The 18,508-nt window shown below is 40.7% G+C and overlaps 1 protein-coding gene across 1 annotated transcript; it reads left to right on the top strand.

Annotated features, from left to right (window-relative positions):
- The first annotated feature begins 1,465 nt into the window (after positions 1–1,465).
- Positions 1,466–14,787, top strand: LOC117254003 (5-hydroxytryptamine receptor 3A-like). The gene is made up of 9 exons (XM_033621957.2): positions 1,466–1,726; positions 4,709–4,869; positions 4,994–5,038; positions 6,021–6,127; positions 6,233–6,402; positions 6,746–6,906; positions 8,020–8,230; positions 8,638–8,838; positions 12,009–14,787. The coding sequence occupies exons 1-9, from the start codon at positions 1,672–1,674 to the stop codon at positions 12,302–12,304; spliced, it is 1,407 nt and encodes a 468-aa protein (XP_033477848.1). The 5' UTR covers positions 1,466–1,671; the 3' UTR covers positions 12,305–14,787.
- The last annotated feature ends 3,721 nt before the right edge of the window (positions 14,788–18,508 follow it).

The following is an 18,508-nucleotide window of genomic DNA, read 5'->3' as shown; positions in this document are numbered from 1 at the left end:
TCACCCCAATGGTGCGTCCTTTTGCCCTTACTTTTTATCATATACACTGATGAATGCAGGAGCAGGCAGGAGGATAGCTATCTGATTAAGTTTTCAGATGACACTGCACTGTTCAGAATCAAACCATGAGAGCTAATTGATTTTATTTCCTGGTGTGACTGTAACTTTTTGGATTTAAATGTATCCAAAACTAAGGAATTGATTATTGATTTTAGACATAAGAAGGACACTCATACTGAGTGCATCATACGTAACGAAAAAGTCGAAATTGTTTCATCATACAAATACTTGTGGACCATTTTTGACGACCATCTCAAATTTGATGTGAACACGGATTTTATTGTGAAGCGAGGGCAACGGAGAATTCATCTTCTCAGGAAACTAAACTCTTTCTCTGTCAGGCTTGTTATACTCTATTGATTTTATCAAGCATTTATTGAGAGCCTTGTGTGTTTTTCTTTTATTTGCTGGTTTCATTGTCTTTCAGTTAAAGACAGAAATAGCCTGACCAGTATTGTTAAGTCCTGCTCTAAGATTATTGGAGTGAAATTAAGAGACTTAAGTTGCCTCTGCAACCAGCAAATCCTCCGAAAAGCAGAGTCCATTTTAGCCTCTCCGACTCATGTTCTTGCAGGTCTCTGTTGCCTTCAGGACGCCGCTATGTCCTACCTGTGTGTAAAACAAACCGCTTCTCCAAATCAATCATCCTCTCTGCACTCAGACTTTTAAACTCTTCATAGGGTTGTATTCTTTTTTTTTCTTTCTTTCTTAATTCGTTGAAGGAATGTGTGTGTGTGTTCTTAAGAAGCCTTTTTTTTTCTTTTTCTTTTTTATAGGCTATCATAGGCTCTTTCTTATTATTCCACACTAAGCTCCTGGTGTGTGTATATGTATGATGTTGTCTGATGTACTTATTATTTATTGTGTGCCATGTAGGCTACATGTATCACGACAACCTGCTGCTCATAACTAATTGCCCCTTGTGGGATTAATAAAGTTGTTTGAATTGAATTTGAATTGAATTGCTATCAACCTCTTAAATGGCTGCTAAATGTATTTGTGTATTCTTTTGTGGTTGTTTATTTATTTGTTATGATAATTGTTGTCTTTGCTTTAACTGCTGGCTGTGACACAAATTTCCCCTTGGGGATAATAAAGATACCTTGAACCTTGAATCTTGGCAGAGAAGATTTGGCAAATTTTTCATGGCCGCAACCAACATACTCAGCTCTGCTGCTCATCCCACAAACGCATGTTCCGTACAAATGTGGCACCATTTAAAAGGGAAATAAGATTTATTGCCAAGAAGCATTGTTACAACAAAGAAATCTACCAAACACAAAGTTCCTTCCTTTTTGTGCTCAGTTTATTTGCTTTCTTCCCTAAGCCTGTAAGTAAGACAAGTCCAGGACTGTGTTTTGACAATATTTGAAAACTGACATAAGATACATGCAGACATCCTTGCCTGACTAGTTTATGGTCAAATTTTCAACACTGTTGTTTTGACAAACAAGACATGCATGCAAATTATTCAGAAGGAAAAGCTGTAAATTGAGTTGAGCCAATCAGAAACAAGAAACACTATTACCTCAGACTGTCCAATTTTACCTTTTAAAACATTGGGTCAAATCATGAAAGTAGGTCACTGAACATAGCACTGACACAAGCAAGATGAAAGAAGTAAAGATAGCTGGGCTCCTTTTCATCAGTTATTCACTGCTTTACGGTAAGAAAAAAATAATTTATGCTATCTAACAAATTAGCAACAAATTTCAAAAAAAAAAAAGCTCATGTGTCAAATACTGGAGTAAACCTAGAAAGCCTTTTCCCATGGTAATGCTTTAAGAAACTGTAACTTTCAAAATTATTTGTAAAAAATAAACAAAAACTGAACACCAAGTAAACTCACATATGATGAAATGTTTGTATGTTTTAAGACTTTATCTTGGTATGTCAAAAAGCAAGAAAAACAAACAGACTACATGATAGTGAAGTTTTAAAGTTGCCTTGAATTTTATACAACTTTGTACTGGATATGTGTTTTATAACAGTTTTGTGGCACTTTGATGAATACTGTCAGAAGATGTTTATGAACTGTTTGTGAAAAGGCAATGGAAAACAATTTAAAGTTTTGAGAATTTAAATAAAATTTTGATCCAAAAAGACTAAAAATCTGTGGAATGTGTTTTATTTTAATCGACTAAACAGCTTTCCACTAACCAGTAATTTACTGTAGCAAGTAAAGCTGAGAGAAGTAGAACATAGGTCAAGAATAAGAGTCTACAGCCATGCAAACAGCTCATTAAAAATAATTGAGTATAACGTAAGACCCTTAGATTATATTGGCATTTTGCTAAGTTACACCTAATGTACAATTCATGTTAATTACATGACACAAAGTGCAACGGCTCAAAAATGCAACCAGCTCAAGCCCCAAAGCACAACACAAAGACAGTCAGTGTTATGTAAGAGTGCCTATTTACTGGAGTCCAAAAACAGGCAGGAGTCAAAACCAGGTGATCTCTCCAGACAGGCAAACTTGTGCCGACCTGAGACTCCAGCGAGGAGCAAATATGTGAACAAGTCTCAGTTCTCTTTTACCGTAGGAAAGGAGGAGAAACTGGTGGGGCACCAACCAGCATTTATTTTAAGGATAAATCCTAAATATTAATATTTAACAGTTTGCTTGTTCTTCCCATCGTCTCCTACCACTACATAGAGCAGCTGACCAACAAAGTTTGGTGGTGAGTTGAGGCAACAAAATCCAAAATGTAAAGTTTGAACACAAATACACTTGATTTTTATATATTGTATCAATGCTGAATTGACAATCACACTGTCAACATATGAGGCCTTCTAACTTGTTTTTCTAGAGTTATGTGTTTTTGTGGATACGTAAGGAATTGTTGATATATCAGATTTCTTTGAGGAAGTTTGGCATCATATTTTCTACCAAGAGCAGGATGGGAAACAGTCTCAAAAGAAATCTACCTGTAGTATTGCAAATAGTGACCCTGCGAGATCCTCAGTCTTTTCAAAATCTTATAGTGTGTGACTAAAAATGTCTTTTGAGGTGAGAGGTTGTGAGACTAAGTTTGGTAGGCAGTAACATGACAGGCTGCCAGTAGTAAAGAAGGCTGAGGAAGTGGGGTGGACTAAACTAGACAATCTGATAGGCAGTGGGTGGAGACGGATCTGGATATATTGTATACTACAAGGCTGATGTGAAGCAGGTGAGTTTGTGGGTGGGGAAGGTCAGATGATGGAAATGGCGGAGGGCAGGAGGGAGTGGCTGGATCTGCAATGACAAGCAGAGTGAGTACATGGTAAACAGAGCAAGCCGCAGAATGACTGTTTCGACGTACGTGTGGATATGTATATATATATCCACATGTATGTCCAGACATATATCCAAACATTTATTTGGACATATGTGTGGATCCTTTAAAATCGACTTGAATTCCTCCACAGCCTGTAGATTATTCCAGGACAAAGGAGCAGCATATTTAAAAGGGTTTTTTGCCGAGTTCTGTTCTCACCCTTGGAACCAGCATTTGTAGAATATTGTGAGAGTGCAGGACATATTGATTTTTCTACACATGTATGTAGACAGGCCAAGAATAGATTTATATATAAAAACCAACCAATGCGAAAGCCTGCAAACATGCAAAGATGGCCAATTAGCAGCAGCATATAGAGTACAGTGGTGTATGCGATTTCCACAACCAGTAATAAAGCGCAAAGCACAATGGTACAAAGTGTCTAACTTCTTTAGGCACTGGTCAGAGGCATTCATGAAAAGCAAATCACCAAAATCCAGCAGAGGTAAAAAAGTTGCAGATATTAAGTGTTTCCTTGCCTGTAGGGAGTATTGAGATATGTTCCTAACAAAGAAGCCCAATTCAACCTTCAGCTTGGAGGTTTTCAATATGTGACTGGAAGACAAGTTCTGATCAATGATGATACCTAAGTACTTGTAAGTTGTAACCATTTCAATTTCAATCCCTTGAGCAGTTAAGATCTTTGGAAGATTAGATGTTAACTCTTTACCATTTAAAAATAGCATGAATTTGGATTTTTCTGCATTTAACACCAGCTTAAGTTGAGTTAAGTGGGTCCCCACAACGTCAAAGTAAGACTGTAGGTATTCTAGAGCTTTTACCCCTGGAGGGGATGAACAATAGATGACAGTATCATCTGTGTAGAAATGGTAAGCAGCATTTTATAAATTGTCACAGAGATTGTTTACATGTATAGAAATCAACAATGGCCCCAGTATGGAACCCTGAGGAACACCTTTTAACACAGGGAGTAATGCAGAGGAAGACCCAGCAAACTGAACGCATTGTGTTGTACCTGACAAATAAGCAAACAGCATACAGCATGTCCAGAGTCTATCTGCCAAGGTAGCATGGTCTAATGTGTCAAAGGCCTTTGAAAAAATGGATGAAAAGACCTGCACAATATTTTTTGGCATTCCAGTCCCTCAATAATGGCACTGACCACCTTAATAGCAGCTGTTTTAAGTGCTGAAAATGGATCACTGTATTTTCATGTGGATGATATGAAGAGGTCTTAGTCTTAACAAAACTCTGTATAGCATACAAAGAAGATCTGTCTTTGAGCAAATACAGAAAAAAGAAAAAAAACTTTTATTTGGGATACCTATGTATTAATTTAGTTTTCTTCTTTCGCTTTTTCAACACAGGTTTTGTTGCACCATTGAACTGCACCAGCCCAACTCCTGAGGCCTTGTTTGATGCATTCGAGACTGAATTATTTCCTAGAAAACTACTTCGACCTGTAAAAAACTTTACAGATATCCTGAACGTATCCATCGAACTGATTATAGTGGGAATTTTAGGAGTGGTGAGTCTATGAGCTGCATAAAAATCTATTCATGACAGCACAAAAAGATGCATATTTTTTTCAACAAAGTATTCTGTGAGTAAATTTGAATCATCATTATTAACTGTATGTTTCTCATCCCTAGAATGAAAAAGACCAGACCTTAACAGTATTCATATGGCAAATCCTGGTAAGTGTTCAGAGCACTGACAAAGCATGATTGAATTTAGAAAATTGTCTAAAAACTTTTCTTTAACAAAAGCACACACTTAATACAAATGTGGTTAAATTTCTGAAGATTGTAAGAAATCTGGCTGCAACCCCCTCCTCTGCACTCTGGTAGTGGGGAATGTGATGGTGAGACAGTGGCAATGAAATATTGGGGGGGATTTGATTTGAGATTTAAGGTGACACATCTTTTGCAATCAAGAGTTGCGTATATTAAAAAGTTATGGCTCACTGGCACAAATATAAATAACACTGCTGCATTTAAATGTTAACAAAGTGGATCTATAAGAAACGTGTGATATGCAGTGAATTTAAGTGTATGAGATAGGCCTGTAAATTAACTAGGACATGACAGATTTATCGTAATCCTGCCGGCAGTGGAACTCACATCCCAATCATTAACATCTGAGCCAGTCAATCAATCAATCAGTTTATTTGTTACATGAATTCATAAAATATAACATCAGTAATATGTAAGTCTCTCCATCCACTGGATTAAAATGGAGGCCCTGCAGATTATTTACCATGATGAGACGTAATATCAAAGCTCCACTGATTTTGGCTTTTTTCACTCACTGCGCACAAACCTAACTCAGAGTTGACTGAAGTGATTCAGCTCTTCTGAATCTGAATCCCATCTCAGGGTTCATCAACTCAGAATTCAGGTTAAGACTCATAGTATCTTAAATCTGCTTTCTGGAATGGACCCCCACTCCCTATGTAGATATACTGTATACAACACATTTTAAGGTAACAAAAACACGATTCTTCTTTTAACTAATTATACACTTAAATACTTATATAGATACTTATACACTAATTATATTCCATTTCTATCAATATATCCCCCGAAATCCTAAAAAATTGTACCTTTAACCTTAAGATGAAAGTATAACAAGTATGAAGTGTCACAGTGCAAATGGTTGTTGTTCTGGTTAATGTAGGAGTGGCATATAGCGGGACTGAGCTGGGATGAGAAGGAATGTGGAACTACAAGAGTCTCTGTCCCTCGAGAAAAGCTTTGGGTCCCAGACATCGTCATCAATGAGTTGTAAGTTAAAATTAAGTATCGTAGCCTGTCAAACAAAAAACAAAAACCTATCTTTTAAAAGTATAAATGTGCAATTAAGTCATTTTTTATTCTGTTCATTTCCAGCATGGACGAGGACAAATCTCCCAAAACCCCATATGTCTACTTATACAACACAGGTCATGTATTTGATGATAGGCCGATCAGAGTGATCGCCACCTGCAAATTAGTCATCTACACTTTCCCCTTTGATATCCAAAACTGCTCGCTGACCTTTGAACCATACCTGCACTTCGGTAAGCATGCAAAAAATTCAAAAGATAACACCTGATCTCAAAACTGCAACTAGTATTTCATAATAATGATGGTAGATTAGTCACACAATTTAAGAGGGCAATTGATATTTTTTGTAGAAATTATGTGTTTTCAAACATTAAAACTACAAACACAAAAGTTAAATGAAATTTCAGTAGAATTAAATGAATTAATTTAGACACCTTTGGGGCCTGAATTGAATGACCTCAACTTTGATGTAGACAACTTCACTCTACTCATGTGCATCACAAGAAACATTTCACAGAGATAATCTAATAGGCATTAGATCTAATATAAACAAACTTTCCTACAATTTTATTCCAGCTGAAGACATAGAGATGAATCAAAGACATTCAGCTGCAGAGATCCTGGAGGAGTCCAGGGACGTGCTACAGACCAGAGGAGAGTGGGAGCTTATTGATATCAAACAAGCTCAAACAACCCTTGAAGTTACAGAAGGAACCTACTCTGAGCTCAAATACTTTGTAAGTAATTTTAGCTATTATATTTTATTCTGTGTTCACATGATGCATGCCAGTAATTATCTGTAAAACATTTGTAAAATCAGATGTGACACATTGGAGAAACCATGTGTAGAATATCCTTTATTTAAGGAATTTATCTTTGAAATTATTTTGATGAAATTGTTTTTGTAGAAAAATGACACAGTCCCAGCAAAGATTTGATTTGTTTTGAACCACTGTTGTGTCAGTATAGAGAATTATACTACCTCTATCAGTAAAATATATATATATATATATATATATATATATATATATGCATACATATAAGAAAACAACAACAAAAAAAATACATATCCAGATTTAGCACCTTGATGCATATGTCTGTATGTGTGTGCATATATATATATATATATATATATTTACATTTTATATACATATATATAAATATATAAATATATATATTTATATATATGTATATAAAATGTAAACATTCTTTTAGACTGGCAGTCGTAGAATAAAAAAGACCCCATATATACATATATATATATATATATATATATATATATATATATATATGTATTATGGCATGCCGTTCATTCGGTTCATTCCATATGCAGACATTCATTCCATATATTCAAGGTTCATTCAATATATTCACACTTTAATTCCATATATTCGAGGTTCATTCCATATAGTCAGACATTCATTCCATATATTCAAGGTTCATTAAATATATTCGGACTTTCATTCATTCCATATATTCAAACTTCATCCTGTATTATATATATAATAATTTCCTGAACGGCATGCCATAAAATACATAGATAGATATTTTTTTATACAGTAATAAAAGCTGCCAAAAAGATTGATATTTTAAAGAAAATAATAATTGAATGTAGTGGATGTTGTTTATGCAGGTAATTTTAGATGGTGTACACATGTAAACAGAGAACAAAGGAGGACTGATGATTGATCCTTGGGGAACACCAAAGGTCTGAGTGGCCTGCAGAAAAGCATCAGAAACAACAAAAGAAGTTTTTTAGGGGGCTGGTGGAAGAGTTTGCAACTATTGGCAAATGTCTATTGTGAATTCTGAGTAAAACTTTGATGCTTTGTAATTGTTTTTATCCCAAGATCATTTTGAGACGTAGGCCAATCCTTTATGTGGTAAACCTCCTGTTGCCTAGCTGCTTCCTCATCACATTGGACCTCTTCAGCTTCCTGCTGCCTCCCCAAGGTGTGGACCGGTCCTCCTTTAAGATGACTCTCATCCTGGGCTACACCGTTTTCCTGCTCATCATGAATGACCTGCTGCCTGTCACTGGAAATACAACACCTCTAATAAGTGAGTGACACCTGTGATATATTGTTGTATAAGATTAACCACTGTGGCCAATTCTTCTTCTTGACCAGATGCCATTGTTAACCAGTTATACCTTGTCTTATGATGGCTCCTCTGGCAACTGAATTTTAACTTAATATAAATGTGAATATGCTCTCTGCCCTTGATAATTAAAGTTAAAATGAAAAATGTGTCTTTACTTCTTAATTGTCTGGTCTGTTTTCCTGCAACTGTCAGTCTGGCTCTGATGGTGGCCAGCCTGATGCAAATGCTTGAAAGAGACCTTAATATTATCACCATAACCCCAGTTCTCTGTGCTATGTGAAATCACTTACACCCTTGATTAATAAAGTTTGAATTAAAAGTGTCTCCTTATTTCTTTTCACCCTTTTTCTGTTGGTTTCATGCAGATGTTTTATTCTCAGTGAGTCTGGCTCTGATGGTGGCCAGCCTGTTGGAGACAGTGTTTATCACCAACATCCAGTTCAGCACCAGAAAGGTGCCTCACTGGCTCAGTGTCCTTGTGCTACGTTATTTAGCTGTTGTTGTTTGTCTCCCTCCAAAAAAGAAGAGCAACCGCGTCACAGTCTCCCTTCACCCACCTGCTAGAGGTACAGTAACTCATCATTGTTATTTTTGAGTCACATCTGTCACTGTTACTGCTGCTTCATCTTATTTTAATAATTTTTTATGCAACAAAGTCAAATAATCTAAGCTTGACTAAAAAGCTAAATAAACTCTTGAATGGAGCTTGTTCATTTGTCATGGAGATACACTTAAAGGCTCTTGAAAAAGCTAGTGAAAGTCAACTACATGTTAATTATCTTACATATTTTTATTTTTATCATGATGGTCACTGAGCCACTGATTAGGTATTGAAATAGGCCTTGATATATATTTGCAGTATTATGAACTGGCTGTTTGCTTTAAAAGCATTTCACTGGTGAAGGACTACTTGACGTCCTCCGAGAATCGCCACGTTAACGTGGTGGAGGGGTTTGAGTTTCCATGTGAACCTGGGAGCTGTGTTGTCCGGGGCGAATAGCCCCTGGTAGGGTCTCCCAAGGCAAAGTGGTCCCGGGGGAGGTACCAGACCAAGAGCGATTCAAAGACCTTGATGAAACAGACCTTTTGGGAGCAAAGTACCTTGCCCGGTATGGGGACACTGGGGCCACCTCCTGGAGCCAGACCTGGGGGGAGAGCTCTCCAGCAAGCGTCTGGTGGCTGGGCCTTCGGCCATTGGGCCCAATTGTGCTCAGCCCGAAAAGAGAACATGGTGCCGTCGCCCTGTGGGCCTACCACCCAGAGGGACAGAAATCGGGACCGGGGCATTGTGTGCCGGGCGGCAGGCAGGGGCGTGGCCCCTGGCATGCCGATCCCTGCAGCACTGGTTCTGGAGTTGCCCAGGGTGAGAGGCGCCAGGTGCGTGTGGGGATATTCACAAGCCCCCGGCTGAGCGCCGCCGTGTTGGGGTTTGCCCCAGAGGAGGAGAGGGTCGTTTCGATGCGACTGTGGGTCACAAAGAGAAGGTCTCTGCCTGTTGTTTGTGCTCATGCACCGAACGGCAGTGCGGAGTACCTGGAGTACCCCCGGAGTACCCGGAGTCTCTTGGCAGTGTCCTGCAAGGGGTGCCGGCTGGGGACTCCATAGTTCTCCTGGGGTACTTCAACGCTCATGTGGGCAATGACGGAGAAACCTGGAGGGGGGTGATTGGGAGGAACGGCCTGCCTGATTTGAACCCGAGTGGTGCTTCGTTATTGGACTTCTGTGCGAGTCATGGACTGGCCATAATGAACACCATGTTTGAGCACAGGGAGGTTCTACCAGAACACCCTAGGCCAAAGATCAATGATCGATCTTGTGGTCATATCAGCAGATCTGCAGCCGTGTGTCTTGGACACTCGGGTGAAGAGAGGAGCAGAGCTGTCAACTGATCACCACCTGGTGGTGAGTTGGATCAGATGGCGGGGGAGGCTGCCGGACAGACCTGGTAAACAAAAACATGTAGTGAGGGTGAACTGGGACTGTCTGGCTGAGGACCCTTTCCGTGGGGTCTTCAACTCCCACCTCTGGGAGAATTTCTCGTGCATCCCAGGGGAGGTTGGGGACATGGAGTCTGAGTGGGCCATGTTCAAAGCCTCCATTGTGGAGGTGGCTGCTAGGAGCTGTGGTCAGAAGGTTGTCGGTGCCTGTCGGGGCAGCAACCGAGGATCCCGCTGGTGGACATCAGCGGTGAGGGAGGCTGTCAGGCTGAAGAAGGAGGCCTTTTGGATCTGGCTGGCGCAGGGGTCTCCTGAAGCAGCAGACAGGTACCGGTTGGCCAGAAGGGCTGCAGCTGTGGAGGTCGCTGAAGCAATTGAGAAAGACTTTCGGTTGGCGACAAGGAAGTTCTGACAGACCCTTAACCGACTCAGGAAGGGAAAGCAGGGCTTGTCTCAGGCTGTGCTCAGCAGAGAGACTGCTGACCAGAATTGGGGATATCGTCGGGCGGTGGAAGGAGCACTTTGAGGACCTCCTGAACCAGGCCATCACATCCACTGTGAACGAGGCAGAGCCTGAAGACTCGGTAGAACTCTCACCAATATCCCTGGCAGAAGTTGCTGAGGTAGTTAAAAAGCTCCCCAGTGGCAAGGCGCCAGGTGTGGATGAGATTTGCCCTGAGATGCTGAAGGCTCTAGGCACTGTTGGGCTGTCTTGGCTGATACGCCTGTTCAGTGTCACGTGGAGGTCTGGTACCGTGCCTGCAGAGTGGCAGACTGGCGTGGTGGTCCCCATCTTCAAAAAAATGGACCAGAGGGTGTGCTCCAACTATCGGGGTATCACACTGCTCAGCCTCCAGGGTAAAGTTACTCCAGGGTGCTGGAAAGGAGGCTCCAACCGATTGTCGAACCTAAGATTCAGGAGGAGCAATGTGGATTCCGTCCTGGCTGTGGAAAAGTGGAACAGTTCTTTACCCTTGCAAGGCTGCTGGAGGGGTCGTGGGAGTTTGGCCATCCAGTCTACATGTGCTTTGTGGACTTGGAGAAGGCTTACGACCACGTCCCTCGGGGGGTCTTGTGGGGGGTACTACGGGAGTACGGGGTGCCAGGCTCGCTGCTACGAGCTATCCAGTCCCAGTATGACCAAAGTGAGAGCTATGTCGCATACTTAAAAGAAGTGAAGTCGAACACGTTCTTGGTGGGTGTTGGCCTCCGCCAAGGTTGTCCCTTGTCACCAATCCTGTTTGTGACCTTCATGGACAGGATTTTGAGGCACAGCCGGGGGGAGGAAGGGGTCCGGTTTGGGGACCTCAGAATTTCATGTCTGCTTTTTGTAGATGATGTGGTTCTGTTGGCTCCATCACACCGTGACCTCCAGCATGCACTGGGGCATTTTGCAGCCGAGTGTGAAGCAGTTGGGATGAGAGTCAGCACCTCCAAGTCTGAGGCCATGTTTCTCTGTCAGAAACCAGTGGATTGCTGTCTCTGGGTTGGGGGACAGTTACTGCCTCAAGCAAGGGAGTTGAAGTATCTTGGGGTCTTGTTCATGAGTTAGGGTGGAATGGAGCGTGAGATGGATCGGCTGGTTGGTGCAGCTTCTGCAGTGATGCGGGCGCTGCGCCGGTCCGTCGTGGTGAAGAGGGAGCTGAGCCGGAAAGCAAAGCTTTCGATTTACTGGTCCATCTATGTCCCAACCCTCACCTATGGTCATGAACTTTGGGTAGTGACCGAAAGAATGAGATCACGGATACAAGCGGTGGAAATGAGTAATCTCACTGTAATCTTGTTTTATATATATCCAGCCATGAGTCCCAGCATCATCTCTTCAAGAGATCTTCAGAGCGTCTCTGGTGATACACCTCATGAGAAACCCCCTCCGGATCCAGCCCTGGATGAACTGAGGAAGCTGAGCAGAGATCTCATGGCCATCCGCCTCCAGGTAGACAAACATGCCCAGGGGGGCAATACCACACATGAATGGCAAATGATCGGATTAGTCATTGACCGCCTGCTTTTTGGCCTGTACATTGCCATTATCTCTTCCCTTTTTATCACTATCATATCCATCTGGGTCTGGAGTAACGCAGAACTTAGTTGACTTAATGGAAGAGTTAAGTCAGACAATTATGTGGCTCATCAGCAAAAGTTTGACCAGTTAGCAGCTTACACTTGGATTTATTATTCAGTAGTTCGAGTAGAAGATTCAGAATCTGAGTTATTTGATGCAGGAAAACAAAATGAAATGCAGAAAACATCCAGTATGTATAGAAGGAATGATTACACCAGGCTTAGCTTATTTTAATGTTTATATGGATACCGACTGTTTTTTATAGTAGAATCGAAAAATGTGAACCTATCCTTTAACCAGTATTAATTATCTTCATGAACAATCAATGGTTGAGTCCAAGTTAAAGTTTCTGTATAATTAATTGGAGATATTCTGATAATAGACCCTATATTTTACGTAAAATGCCATGCCTACACTTCAAGCCCAAAACACACAAAAAAAAATGTCTCTTTCCTGAAATCATGACCTGGCTTCTCAAGATAATCCTCAGACCTTGTTGTGAGCAGTTTTATGTAGGAACTCTTTTCCAGAGATGGGGACTCGACTCATTGTGACTTGGACTTGAGTTGACTTGAGTCACTGTTTTGATGACTTGTGACTTGACTTGACAAAAAATAAAAGACTTGACACTTGACTCGGACTTGGAAGTTAAAGACTCGGGACTTGACTTGACTTGAGACACGATGACTTGAATGACTTGAATGACTTGAATGACTTGATTGTTATTCACATCATGTTTTCGGTTAGAATCTAAAATTAATAAATTAATTTAAAAAATAATGTCGATTACCTGGTAGGAGCGCAGGCTGAGAATGGCGTTGTCATGATTGGATCACTACCCTGTCAATCAGTCATGCCCTCTCTACGTACCTTACATGTTTATTGGAGAAACAGGTCCTCTTATATCAGATAGGCATCAACATGTCAGCGGGAGAGGTACCGAGAGTCATCGTCTTCGGCTTTCGGATTACCATTATTACGGCAAAAGACGAACAGCACAGTGCAAGACATGCGGCATAAACATCTCGGACAGCCAGGCGACAACTTCAAACTTTGTTCGGCATTTGAAGAGCCATTCTGCCCAGTAAGTGCTTGTCAATTAGCTAATATTATCTGGTTAGTCAGATAATTTATTTGCTAACATTAACCCCAGAAAACGTGAGCGAACATTCCGACCGGTTCATCACAAGACCGGCTGTACGTTTTATGAACGAGCAACACAGGGTTAAATGAGCTAAATGGGTGATTTTGGTCGCTGCCTTGGTTAGTGTGTGTGTGTGTGTGTGTGTGTGTGTGTGTGTGTGTGTATGTGTGTGTGTGTGCGTGCGTGCGTGCGTGCGCGCACGCATGGGGGTCGTCCCTGCAAAGTAAACATTGCAGCGATGAAGTCAATGTTTACTGACAGTTACTTATATCTTGTCTTTTCACTTCATTAAGATCAGATTCTGCAGGTAAAATTACAGTAATAAGGTGACTTGACTTGGACTTGACTTGACCTATTACAGGACTTGACTTGACTTGACTTGACTTGACTTGACTTGACATAACCTGTGACTTGACTTGACTTGACTTGCCCTGCCCAAGAAAAAATGACTTGGGACTTACATGAGACTTGAAGGTTAAGGTTACTTGAAGGTTGAAGGTTACTTACTTGAGACTTGCACATGTGTGACTTGGTCCCATCTCTGCTGCTTTGAGCACCAGAAGCAGAGTGCCATCTAGTTACATTATATTTGAGAGAAGGCAGACATCTCTACAGCTGATATCTCCAACACTCAGAAACTCACACCAAAACAATTTAGACTGATAAATAACACTACAGGTAAGAGGAAAAATATGGATTTTTAAATTTTGGGGTTAACTGTCCCTTTAAACAATTAAATCCAGTCAGGACCACTTATTAACAAACATATCTCAAGACACCTTAAGGTCTTCTAATCCTCATGAATGGACAGTCTCTCGTGTCAAAGCTCAATTCTATTGTAGGCTAATAGTTTCCTTTTTTTTCGGAGATCATTAATCTCTTTCTGCTGCTTTGTCTTTGTCTTGAAGTCTTTATTTCCTCATCTTTAAACAAGATTTTTATGCTTTTGGTTTATGTTATGTGACAATGAAAAAATGACAAACTATGTAATGGTGTTTTTGTTTGTATCTGCTCTATAAATGTCTATTTGTGTCTATAGGATTGCATTGAAAATGAGATGCTATATCTCAAAGGGATATCCTTTCAATAAATTTCTTATACAGCACTGGATAATGAAACAGGTTGTAACTCCTATAGGTGCCAGTATTGAAAATAAAATGGTGAAGTTGTTACCAGTGTGGAACGACTGCTCTGTTCCCTGTGTGTTTATGTTTAGATCAGGGATTTTCAAAGACTGACACTGTTTTGTAACCTATGGGTTAAACCTTTATTTTAATGTCATTTGATTGCATATCTTTATCTCTAAAATAAAGAATACTGCATGTGTAAAATCTGAAATGTGAATTAAACATAAAAACGTTGTTTGCAACTTTGTTTGTTTTATTTTCACAACCCAAAACAGTTTTCTTTTCTTCCTTTTGTCTAATCTTCCAGTCCAAATTCATCTTTGCCAGGGGCAGGGCTGTTTCAAGACACTCTGGGGGCCCCAGGCAAGAGGCACCTTGGAACCCCACCCCCCGCCCCTGCCTCTAGGGTGACCAGGTCCCAATAAACCAAATGTGGGACAAGGAGTAGGTTTGTGAGGGACAATGTGGGACACCCGCCCCCAGTGCGAAGTTTAGTCATCAGAGACTTGTCACGATACCAAAATTGGGACCCACGGTACCATACCAGTTAAAGTATCACGGTTCTGAGTAGTATCACAATACCACAACAAAAATTAGGCAGATGTGCCTTTTGTCATTTATAAAAAGATAAATCACTTTTCTATAATACATCAATGATATTTCAATGGAATAAATTACTTATGGACTTATTCATACTTCAAAAACAGCATCAATAAATGATTAACATAGGGGGGATCAAAATTAAATAAATAAATAAATGAAATAAAAATCAACCAACCACCCTCCTCCCCTGACATGTAAAGAACAGTCCCTTCATAAGTAAAGAACAGTCCCTAAAGTGCGGTGAGGTTTGTGGGCCGTTACCTGCCACAAAGAGAGAAATGTGAACGGCTCGTTTCTCCTCTGACACATCACATACCTGTGTGCCGCCATGGCTCGGCTGTTCAGGTATTTCTGGGCAGTCATGAAATCAACAAAGAGGAAATTATTGGACCTGGAGCCAGACTTCTCCGTTGCCGGTAAGCCCTTATCTTGCGCCGTATTTTACAGGAATATGGCGTCTGTGACCCCCGTTCAACCCACAACCGGCAGGATTCGCCTTTCGTTTCTGCTGCTGGTTGAAATCTGTACTCGCACAGCGTGCTCCTGAATGATTTGTTTTGCTTGCACAAAACTATTTTTAGTTGCAAATGCGAGTAAAATGCTGAACCGTAGAGCTCTGTGGAAAACAAATCATTGTAGCATATATAAACAAATCAACCTACAAGTAAAAAGAAATAAATAATAACTTTCACTGCTTAAAGATACTCAATAGCTCAGCTAATACCTGAAATGTCACTGGATACAAACCACTGCAGCGGCATATTGAGTGCCAGGTGGCCAGCTTGCACCAATTATTGGACGGCGCATAGACACTCACCCTCTTACGATTGGACTTTAAACTTATCCCACAGTAGTGGTACCATGAGGTGCCGTAGTACTACGGTACTCCAACAATGCTAGCGCAGGTGGCAACCAATCATGCGGGACATGGCCTCAATTTGCGCGACGTGTGAAAAGAGACAGGAATGCTGTGCAGTCCCGCACAATGCGGGATGTCTGGTCACCCTACTTATGCTCCTCTTAGCTCCCCTCTCTCCCACTCTCCATCTCTCTGTTTATCATGACACTACTGCTGAAGGAGTGTGAACTCCATGTCTGTGACAGACTCACACACACAGTGACACGGCAAAATGTTGCCATCACACAGCTAACGTTGCCCATCAATGGATTAACAGAGTCGTGACATTTGGTGTCTAAACGTTTTCACTCTGACCTCGTCACATATCAATGTTTGATTGTGGACTTCCACATCGTAATATGAAGTATACATTTTCAGTCAAGCAACAAATATTTGCATGTTTCAACAAACCCTTTTACCTACAGAAATCTCTGCCCTGGAGGTGTCCAGTGAACCTGTAAAACCCTGTTCATGTCTTCACTAAAAGCTTTTCTATTTGCTTTCTTTCCCTAACACTATAAGTAAAACAAGTCCAGGACAGGATCATCATATGCTGAATGCTGAGCTGATTGTATCTGAAACTGACACCATCAGTAGACATCCTTGTTTGATTAGTTTGCAGCACTGTTGTTTTTAAAAATGCATGCATATAATTCAGAAGGAAGAACTGTAAGTTAAGTTGAGCCATACAGAAACAAGAAACAGCATTTCCTCAGACTGTCAGGTTTAACCTTTTAAAACGCTGGGACGAGTTATGAAAGTGGTTGAGCTGACGCAAACAAGATGAAAAAGGTGACGACAGCTGGGCTAATTTTTTTCACTTTTTCACTTCTTCACAGTAAGAAAGAAAGAATTTACATTATCTACTAAATAAGCAATGAAAAAATAAATAAAAACAAAGCTGATGTGTTAAATACTGGAGGAAACCTATGGTAATGCTTTGAGAAACTTTAAGCTAATACAAAACAAACAGGCTACATGATAGTGGAGTTTTTAAGTTGCCTTGAATTTTACATATACATTGTACGTATGACTGGATATGTGTTTTATAAAAGTTTGTGGCACATTGATACTGTCAGAAGATGTACGTAAAGATGTATATGAGCAGTTTTTGAAACCAAATTTTTGCCAAAAAGACTAAAAGGTAGCTTCCGAGCTAGCCCCGGTGTTAGCTGGGAGCGGCTAGCTCTGAGCTAGCCCTGGCTCTCCGTTTGGTTCCAACCGGAGCACCAAGCCCTGGTTTGTTATTCAGGTTAAAGTGGGAAGAAGCAGCAGGTTTATCGGGCAGCTGAGTGAAGTGGAGCCTGCGGAGGAAACACCAGGACCGTCTGAATGTAATAGTCCGTGGAGGTGCTGCGGTTCACGGCTGCACAGATAGGTAACACCTCGGCTGTCAAGATGTACCACTCTGTCACTCTGCTCTCTCTCATGCAGGCGCAGAACGTACGTGCCACTTGGCCGTCGGATGTAGTCTCTGTAGTGTGTTCAAATGCAACTGACACATGGCGACGTGAGGCGATGTAGACGACCCAACAGTTGCTAGTTGTTTGATGTTGGTTTGGTGTGTCTGCACCTTAAGAGTCAACAGCCATGCAAACACTTTGTGATGCTGTATGTAGGTACAGAGGTGCTTTGAGTGTTTACCACTGTAGTTTACTATGTTAGTATGCGAATACTCACCAAACAGTACTAAAAACAAAGTGCTGTTGATGTTACTTATTTAGAGGTATTTACACAATCAAACAGTTTCATATTTTCATAAGTTTTTAGTCTTTACTCGTGTAGACAGTGAGGTTCAGTGACAAGAATATTGTCAACAATAGCTGCGCTCTCTCCAGCACCAAACAAGAAGCGACCAGGTACACAGTAAATGTGGAGCAGACTCTGGGAAGATACAAGAACAAGTCTCAGTTCTCTTGGACGGTGAAAAACAAGGAGAAACTGGTGGAGTGAACAAGAGTCTGTGTTCAGCACATATAGATGCATAATTTTTTCAACAAAGTATTCTGTGAGTAAATTTGAATCATCAATAATAACTGTGTGTTTCTCATCCCTAGAATGAAAAAGACCAGACCTTAACAGTATTCATATGGCAAATCCTGGTAAGTGTTCAGAGCACTGACAAAGCATGAATGAATTTCGAAAATTGTCTAAAAACTTTTCTTTAACAAAAGCACACACTTAATACAAATGTGGTAAAAAATAATTTGAAGATTGTAAGAAATGCGGCTGCAACCCCCTCCTCTGCGCTCTGGTAGTGGGGAATGTGATGGTGGGACAGTGCCAATGAAATATCAAGTGGGATTTGATTTGAGATTTAAGGTGACACATCTTTTGCAATCAAAAGAATTTGAGTTTTTTAGTGTGCTGAAGTACACTTTAGTATTTAAGTGTGTGAGATAGGCCTATAAATTAACTACATGACAATTTTTTAGTAATCCTGCCAACCCAATTATTACAGT

This window comes from Epinephelus lanceolatus, chromosome 6 (genome assembly GCF_041903045.1).
Source record: "Epinephelus lanceolatus isolate andai-2023 chromosome 6, ASM4190304v1, whole genome shotgun sequence".
NCBI classification, from domain to species: Eukaryota; Metazoa; Chordata; class Actinopteri; order Perciformes; family Serranidae; genus Epinephelus; species Epinephelus lanceolatus.
Note: the sequence above shows the minus strand (reverse complement) of the source record. Positions and strands in the feature narration are given on the sequence as shown.